Genomic DNA, 9,571 nt, shown 5'->3' with positions numbered 1-9,571 from the left:
GTTGTAACATGTTCATTCAAAAACAACTTTATTTATAAAACAACCGAAATACAAACGCGAAGTGGAACTTTGAAGAAGATTTGAGTAAAAAGTCGTTATTTCTGCATTGGAATCACATTCTGCATGTTTGGGATTTTTGCATTGATGCTGCATCAAAAAGTGTTGATGAACGTCTCCATCATCAGATCTGAATCGTGAACGGAGAGACGGAGTTGATCGGAGTTCTTCTGTTTTTGTTCGACGGCTCTGAGACTCCGTCTGTCCTCGGCGCCACAGATGGCCTTAAAAAGGTTTCAATCATCCGATGTTCATCCTCAGGTTTATTGTTGTCAGCATGTTACTGACAGATCAAATTTAGTTTGTTTGAGGAAATTCCTGACAGTCAGACTCCTTCTCCTGAACCTCTCTCCTGCTGCCGTCCTGACGTTTCCTCTTAAAGGCTGAGGAGAGGAAAGACCTCGTTTTAACTCCCCTCTGTGGACTGACAAAGGTCTTTGTGAAAGATTTTTCTGTTTCTGAGCGACAAAAACCGACTGAAAGTTAGATTAGAACGAAGTCGCTTTAGGCTTTTAGCTGCTAAAGATTCAGGTTAAAGAAGGAAAGAGAATAGAAAAGCATCTCTGTGGAGACTGTGGAACACGGGAACATAAAACATGCTTTTGAAGTACAAATGATTTGGTTTTAAAGCTGCTGCAACTATTCATGACCATATTTTAAAAAGGGCAAAGCTCCGCCCACTCAGCTTAGCTCAGACGTTTGGTCAAAAAATGAACTAAAGAAGAACTGCCTTTTCTTTTGTGTGAGGGACTTCTGTTTTTGATAATTCAGTGTTTGATCATTCTAATCCTAAAGATTAAATCCTCATAAATAACACTTTGACTCCATTTGTGGACAAAACTGACGTCAAATCTACGGAACGACATAAAGTGAATGAAAATCCAGACTGTAAATCTGAAAAAGGAACAAGTGAAAATATTAAACAATTTAAAACTCCAAGGTACATATTATAAACTTGAAAGAAATATAGACAAATGAGAAGAGAAAGCATTTCAAACTAGAAAGAATTAAGAATTAAAGTAAATGTAAATTTGAATTAGGAAGAAAACTATGAACCAAAACTGTAAAGCTGTGAAGTACACAGAGTACACATTGTAAACATGAAAAAATATTGACATTTTTTAGGGGGAATTGTAAATTTGACCAAAAATTTCCAATTTGAAGAAATACAGAAAATTTGAATAAGTAAACATTAAACCAAAATGGTTTCCAAACAAAAATGTTGTATTTGTTTTATCTGCTGTTTAATATTAAAATGTTTGTTTTTTCGTTTCTCTCCTTCCTCACTTTCAGTCCTCAGTTTACCGTTTCAATTTAAATGGTTCGTTTTCAAAGTTGATCCTAATTGAACATGGGGGCGGAGCTTGGAGCCCATTGGCTACCGGGGCATGATTGACAGGAGACAGATGAGATCACTGCAGCGTCACTCTCCTGAAGTTCGGTACGACAGAAGAGGGACGATCTTCTGGGATCAGGATGTTCCCCATCAGCCCGCTGAGGGAACAGGAAGTCAATAAATGTGTTTTTGTTAGATAGAGCAGAGCTTTTCTTTCAGACGTGAAAACATCATGAAACTTCTAATATTTGAATGTTTATATGATGTTTTCTTCTGGAGATGTTCACGTTCCTCACAGTTCTTCTGCATCATTTCGAGGCTCTGAGACCAGAAGCTTCCTATAATCCAGTTAAAAGACTTACATAGTTTTATTCCTAAAACTCGTTTTAGTCCTCTATAAATCTAAGATATAACAAGGATCCTTCAGCTCTTTGTCTTCAGTGGATCCATGTGATCCTCTCAGAAGTTCTGTTTTGCTCTGAAGGAGCTTCCGTCTTTTCTCTTCCCTCTCATCTCCTGAGCTCTGCAGACCAGATCAGGGAGGAGGGTTTAGTTCCTCCAGCAGGTCGTGTCCTCACAGAGCCCGTCTCACCTTTGACCCGAACCCGGTTGGGTTTCCGTCTGAGCGTGGAAACCAAACCAGCGAGGACTGTCAGCACTCAGACTGAAGCCGGGACTCCTCTGAGGAAGACGAGCTCCTGTCTCGATGAAGATGTTCCGCGTGAGAAGAAGCTGCTGAGATTCAGACGTTTGTTTTATTGGTTTGGATCCACAAACGAAAAATAATGTTACTTAAAAACAGGAAGAATTTGCTGAAATTCTCTAATATTGACTCAAATGTTTAAATTCATTTCAGAATAATAAAAAAGTGATTTTTTTTCATTTTAATAAATCTGTAGTTTTAAGTGTTTATGTTTTTATTAAGACTTTTTATGCTACAGCAGTTTTTTTTTCCTATTTATTTTATTGCATGAAATCATGTTTTCACTGTTTATATAATTTTACTGAAATAATTTATTTTAATTGAATTATCTGATCCCTTTATATTGACAGTCTGATATTAAACTCATCTCAAAGCAAATTTGAAGGTTTCTATCATTTATTTTTAACTTTTATATTTTTTTTCTATCCATACTTATGATTATTTAGGAAACTGATTTGGTTTCAAATAAATAAACTTTTTCTCCCATGAATATTTCGGACTTTCCTCCAGAGAGGTTTTCTGGAGGCTTTTCTTGCAGCGGGTCGACGTAGTTTTTGTCTGAAAATGGACTTCAGGATCCATTAGTTGGAAACTGCTGCGTCTGTCTGGTTCCGCTGGTTCCTGAAGCAGCAGATGGAGACTGCCGGTCCCGATTGTGATCCGGTTCCTGTTTCTGTGTTTACAGGGGAGCTTTTTCGGTGGTGCGCCGCTGTGTGAAGCTGTCCACGGGACAGGAGTACGCCGCCAAAATAATCAACACCAAAAAGCTGTCAGCCAGAGGTAAGCCCCACCCATCACATACTTGTATCTAAGCCTATGAGAAGTGGACTGAGTGGCCCCGCCCCCTGATGTTCCAAACAGGAAGTGACTCCCAGAAACCAAAATCTTCTATAGAGAAATGAACAACTACTTTTAATTTTATTTTGAAAGAAGGATAATATCAGGAAAGAGAGGTCGAACCCAAAACTGAGTTCTGTCAGAATCCAAACATCCTAAACTCAGAAGCAGCTGAAAGATCTCAGCTGGACGGACAGGAACCAAAGGCTCCGCCTCAGATGTTCCTGCACTTTAAGACTCTAGAGAACTCACAGAGAACGCCGTGAACGAGAGTGACCAATGAGAGTCCAAGAACACGACGAGGATTCAACCAGGAGGTCCTGAAAGACGCAGAAGACCTCACAGTTCAGGTCAGAGGTCATGACCCAACAGTCAGACGGAGACTTCTGGACAAACGTGGATCCATGGAGAGTTTACGGAGCAAGACGGAGCCGAGGAACATCTGGACTTCTGATGAGACTCAAGAGGAACTTCCTGGAAGAAGAGCTTCCACAAACATCCACACTCAAAGTCACACATGGAGGTGGTAGTGTGATGGTGAGGGGGTTATTTTTGATTAGAGGGGGGTCGAAGCATCCCAGTCCGGTCCAAACTCAAACCATCTCAAAGGTTCTCAGTTCAACGCTCTGTATGCTAACGTTATGCATGTCGTTTTGCTGCTGGGGGGGGGGGCGCTCAGTTTACTGATGTATGGCGCTCTGTTGTTGGGGGGCCGCTCTATATACTAACATGTGCCGCTCCACTGCGGGGGGGCGCTCAGTTTACTGATGTATGCCGCTCTATCCTGAACGACCTCATTGTCGTGTTGCTCTGGATCTTTGTTCCTCCGTTGCAGTGGCTGATGGGAGTTGTGGTTTTGTCTCAGTCAGCAGCTGCATGTTGAGCGGTCATGTTAGACGATCAGCTGCCGCCTGATTCTCATCCCGGACAAGCCCTTAAACCGCTCTGCGTGGTTCTGCTGCGACCCCCGCTGCTCTGTAACCCGACACCCGCCGTCCTTCCAGGCGGCTCCCCCCAAAGCCCGCCTTAACGCAGACGCTCCAGAGGCTCGTGCGCGCCCCCACGGGCATTTTGATGGGCTCTATCAGTCAGGAAGGAGCGCTCATATCTGCTGGTGTCTGTCAGCCTTCAGGCTCCATTTCTGGGCCGCAGTTGTTCGGCTGTTGGGACAAGTGTTTGCTGTCGTTCAGCAATGATGTCACACGACGGCGGTGGACAGATTTCTAGATGAAACAGAAAAGATGTAAAAGTCTTTGAAAGTTGAAGTTTCTCTGCAGTGGATAAAAATGTACTAAAGAGCTTATTGATCAGCAGATCACCAGGATTATGGAATCACTTTGAGTTTTGGTTTTGTGAGCCGAACTTTATAGTAAATAGTAGATTTTTTCAGAAACCTTTTGGATTTTAATTGATTTAACAAAGCTGTATTTAAACATGCACATGTTCAGTGTTTGTGCATGAGGTGAAATGGACACAGATCTTTTAAAAACCGTTTTGTCTTGATTTTGATGGGACGTTTTCCCTTTTGCCACACTTTGGTGTCATTGCAGGGAGAGTCGGTAATGAGATTAAATCCATCCTGGATTATCCTGCTTTTATTAGCAGGAAGCTTATGGCTCATTCCAGGGATTATTCCATGAAAGAGCCTCCAGGTGTACAGGACAGGAACTCACCTGTAGCTCCGTGTTTCTGGAGGTCTGACCTGAGTTGTGTTTGGCTCTTTATTAATGGATGAGTTCTTCTGAACCGCAGAGCTGCTGCTCCGCTGCAGCCCTATTTATAGATCCATGATGACCTATCTGACACTGCTGCGGCTGCAGGCATGGGGACTCTGTGTACACACATGCACACGCATACATGTACACAAACATGCACACACAGTATGGCAGCCACAAGCCATTATTTTGATAGTCGACTAATCATAGAGTGGATGTAAAGCACACATCTTAACCATCGTAAACTTTAAACTAACTAATAACTAGATATACAGCATTACCTGCGATAATGTTAGTGTGAATGCTGGAAGCTGAATTTGTCCACTGAAATTGATAGTTAAAAACACTGAAGTTGATACGTGAAATCTGTGAAGCTGATAGACAGCTAAAATATTAGTTAAAAGCCAAATTAGCCTAAAAAACAGAAAAAATCCTAAATTAGCCAAAATAGCTAGCATGCAGCTGAAGTATTAGCTATTAGCCTAAAAAACTTTAATAAATGCCAAAATAGTCCATAAAACTTGGAGAATGTCATTATAACTTTCATTTTTTACTACACCCTGACTCCATACAATATAAAGTAACGACTAATCAACGATTAAATTAGTCGTCTCATCGTGGCAGCCCTAAAACATACATGAAGATTCACAAACAAATGTTCAAAAACAAACAAACATGCACACACACACAGACTCGCACACAAACAGGCTTTGATGCTCTCGGGTGTGTTTGTGTGTTTGTGTGTTTGTGTGTGTGTGTTTGTTGACTGAAGTGTTTGTACTTCAACGTCTCTTCTTCCTCTCTTTGGTTGATCTAAACAGCTCCTTTGTAGCCCCTCCCCCTTTAACCGCCCTCAAACTCCTCGTGTCGATTCAGTTCATGTCAACAGAAATATAGGGCAGGCCGGCGCTGCGCGGCGCTGGTTGGTTGGCTCCGTGGTCGGAGGATGGCAGCGGTTCCTGTGTTTGATCTGGTGGAGGGTTTGTGTAGATGTTTGAGTGTGTTGTCTCCGCCTCTGGTCAGCTGGTTCTGTGTCGGTGTCAGGTAACCGGGGCGGGCGGCGTGGAGGCAGAATGCTGTTCCAGCCGTGTTCGTGTTGTGAGGAACACGCTCCATGTCCGTCCTGCTGTGACTCCGCCTCCTCTGATCCTCCATCGTATCTCGTGAACGTCTCATGGCCACATCTCCCAGCTGGAGGGAGTCAGATGTTATATCTGGCAGTCTTTGTGGAGCTCTTTCCATCTCCAGCTCTCCTGAGAGTCTCTGCTGATGATTAACCCAAATAGAATCCTCTCTTTGTTGCTTTCTTTCTTTCTTTCTCTGCAGCTCAGAGACGTTCCCTCAGACCGAGCGCCGTCCTTGGGTTATCTTACTCTGTTCCTGCACCTCCTCCTGCTCGTCCTCCTTTTTTCCCTCCCCTTTGCCCCCCTCAGGACCAGTCCTCCTTCTCCTTATTTCTTTTTTACTCTGCGGCATCACAAGCTCAGGCAATTGGAAGTCAGGGAAAGCGGCTAAAATAACCTCTGACGCGTTCCACCCCCCATGGCTAAAATGAAAGAATGTTTTACAGTGTGAGCCACAGAAGACTGACGGATCATTTTGGTTTTTAGCGAAAGAAAACAGATCCTCTGTTTGTCCTGAACACATTCAGCAGCTGTTTGAACAGCGATTATCCTTCCTCTATCTGACCCTTGAAGTCCGCTCCTATCCTCTTTAGATCAAAGACGTTCATGGATCTATCTGTCTGTGAGTGGATGATCAGAAGGGGGCGGAGCAGAGAGCTCGTGGCCCCGCCCAGCTTATCTTCTACAACACAAATATGATCTTTTTCAAACAGATTACAAAAAAGAAATTCTTAGAAATACAAATTTAAGTTTAATTTTCTTTCTTTCTGTCCTCCATCATCAGAAAAAAGTTACAAGAACATGTTTAAAACACCAAAAACAGGATCAGGATCAGCTTAAAGTGAAGAAAAAAACAGATTTAATATGGAGCTAAATTAGGTCCAATATTATTTGAAACCCAAACAAAACAAATTGAAAAAATATTGGTGTTTAGCCAAAAAAAAATTAAAACGTCAGAAACTTTTTGGTGTTCAAAAATAAACATAATTATTTTCAGCTTCAAATGTTCTATTTTTTTTAGGTTTCTAAACTCAAAATTTCAATTTCAAAACTTTTTTTTTCAGTTTTATATCTCTTTTTTGTTTTAATATCTGAAAATGTCAAAATAGAAAATAAAAAAAAGAGTTTAAAGTTAAAACAATCTCAGAGCCTGTAAGCTCAGCCACAGGGACACAGAAACACAGTGGAAGCGGCTGTCATCCAGACACAACCCCCCCCCCCCTACCGGGAAAACCTTTTAAGTCATAGAGACATGATCACTGATGTTTTTGCAGAACTCTTCACAATAAATAAACCTGATTTCTTTCTCAAAATCATCTGTGTCTTCATACATTCGTTTCAGTCAGATTATATTCTGTAATCCAAACATAAATCCACGTTTCTGTGGAAGTTATTAGTATCAGACTTCCTCCTCAGGACGGATGAGAGCGGTCCCTGAAGGACAGGAGGAAGACTCTGATCTGAACTAGGGGTGTAACGGATCACAAAACTCACGGTTTCGGATCGGGTCGCGGTTATGTGGTCACGGCTATAGGGTCACGGTTTTAGGGTCGCGGTTTTAGGGTCGCGGTTATAGGGTCACGGTTATATGGTCGCGGTTTTAGGGTCGCGGTTATAGGGTCACGGTTATAGGGTCACGGTTATAGGGTCGCGGTTTTAGGGTCGCGGTTATAGGGTCGCGGTTATAGGGTCGCGGTTTTAGGGTCGCGGTTTTAGGGTCACGGTTATAGGGTCAAGGTTATAGGGTCACGGTTATAGGGTCACGGTTATATGGTCGCGGTTATAGGATCGCGGTTATAGGGTCACGGTTATATGGTCGCGGTTTTAGGGTCACGGTTATAGGGTCGCGGTTATAGGATCGCGGTTATAGGGTCGCGGTTTTAGGTTAACGGTTATAGGGTCGCGGTTTTAGGGTCGCGGTTATAGGGTCATGGTTTTAGGGTCGCGGTTTTAGGTTCACGGCTATAGGGTCGCGGTTTTAGGGTCACGGTTATATGGTCACAGTTTTAGGGCTACGGTTATGTGCTCACGGTTTTAGGGTTGCGTTTCTTTTTTCCATGTCCGTTTCTTCAAACTTTCTTCAAAGGTGCTCTGATTTTATCCTCCATATTTTCCAGCTGTTCATGGTTTTGTTCTTTTTTTGCTCTCAGATCATCAGAAGCTGGAGAGAGAAGCTCGGATCTGCCGCCTGCTGAAACATCCCAACATCGGTATGTTTCCGTCTTCCTGCTGTCAGCAGCTCATCCTGATGTTTACAGTCTAACTCAGGAGGAACCTGCAGCTCCAGAGCCGCATGTGGACCTTCTGTCTCCATGGAGGCTCTATGGCTGAAGAAACATTCAATAAACGTCATTTTTTTAAAGAAAGGATCACTTTATTAGCATTTATAGTGTGATTGCTGAGTCAGCATTCTCACTGTAGTGATTCTCCTGCTTCTTTCTGTACGATTTTCAGCTCGTAAAAACTCAACCACACTTTCAGTGGTTTCAACAATCTTGGTATCAGAACGTTCATCTCGTTCAGGACATTACAGCTTGTATTTTTGGTTTTCATAAACTTTATAAATATGCCCCAGAGGAAATTAATGAGAAAGTCTTCAAATGTCTAAATTTTAAGTAGATTAACAACAAACCTTTAAATATATTCATGGGATTTGTTTTCATCTTTATAGTCATTTTCAAACAATTTAGAGTTTAGCTTCTATTTTAGCAACATGCTAACGTTTTTGGCTAATTTTGTTTACTTATGAATTTTTGGCAATTTTGAAGTTTTGCCAGTAATTAAGCAATGAGCTAGCTTGTTTTGGGCTAATTTTGCCTCTAGTTTTTTTATGTTGATTTGGAGGTTAGCTAATATTTCAGCAATATGTGCTTGTGGCTAATTTGTTACTGGGGCTTTTAAGGTTAATTTAGACTTTAGCTTCTATTTTAGCATCAGGCTAAAGTTTTTGACTCATTTAGTTACTAAGGAATTTTAGGCCATTTCTAGCTAGTATCTAAACAGTAAGTTAGTTTTTGGGGATAATTTTGCATCTACTAAGGAAAAATTTTAAAAAGTAAAAAAAATAAAAATAAAAAATAAACAAAATAAAAAGATATTATGAGAGATGATATTTTCTTTTTATATTTTTGCTTTTGTTCGTGTCCAAAAATAGACGTAGTTAATATTTATTTTAAAAAAAAAGAAAATAAGGTCATGAATGCAAACCCAAATCTCTTAAAGGCTAAAGTAAGACTGTGCGGCTCCTTTAAGGTTTGGATCAGTAGAAATCGAGCCCAAATGGCTCTTTTACTGTCAAAGGTTGCTGACCCCTGCTCTAGCTGTATGCCATGCATCATCTACTATATATATATCTATACGCCGTAGTGAAGTCAAATAATTGATGAGTGGTTGTGAGGAAAGGTTCTCCTGTTCCTGCGGGTGTCATGGCTGCAGCGTTCGGTGAACACCCCCCTTGGTTCTGGAGGTTCTGGTGGTTTCAGACTCTGGTTTGGTTCTGTAAAAGTCCAGTTCAGGATCCAGAATCAGGCTGAAATGCCCGTCTGCAGTGACCGTTCTCTCTCTTTCAGTGCGTCTTCATGACAGCATATCAGAGGAGGGCTTCCACTACCTCCTGTTTGACCTGTAAGTTCTCCTTTTCCCTCCACCCCCGACCCCCCCGTTGCCGCCGTTACATAACCGGTTCCTATATTTGCCCCTCCGCCGTCATCCGCCCACGCCCTCCACATCCCTCCTCAGCGGCTCCCTCTAGTTTCCATGGTAACGGTGTGGGAAGGGGGTGGTGATGCTGTAAGAAATG

At 42.0% G+C, this 9,571-nt stretch overlaps 1 protein-coding gene across 1 annotated transcript in view; it reads left to right on the top strand.

Annotated features, from left to right (window-relative positions):
- The window catches only part of camk2b1 (calcium/calmodulin-dependent protein kinase (CaM kinase) II beta 1), a gene marked incomplete in the record, with an annotated part of 69,413 nt that overhangs the window by 4,326 nt on the left and 55,516 nt on the right, over positions 1-9,571 (top strand). The window contains 3 exon segments of the mRNA XM_036213416.1: positions 2,782-2,876; positions 7,923-7,982; positions 9,342-9,396. Of these exon segments, the coding sequence (XP_036069309.1) occupies positions 2,782-2,876; positions 7,923-7,982; positions 9,342-9,396 (210 nt within the window).

This window comes from Oryzias melastigma, linkage group LG9 (assembly GCF_002922805.2).
Source record: "Oryzias melastigma strain HK-1 linkage group LG9, ASM292280v2, whole genome shotgun sequence".
In the NCBI taxonomy this organism is placed as follows: domain Eukaryota; kingdom Metazoa; phylum Chordata; class Actinopteri; order Beloniformes; family Adrianichthyidae; genus Oryzias; species Oryzias melastigma.
This window is presented reverse-complemented; position numbering and strand designations above follow the sequence as displayed.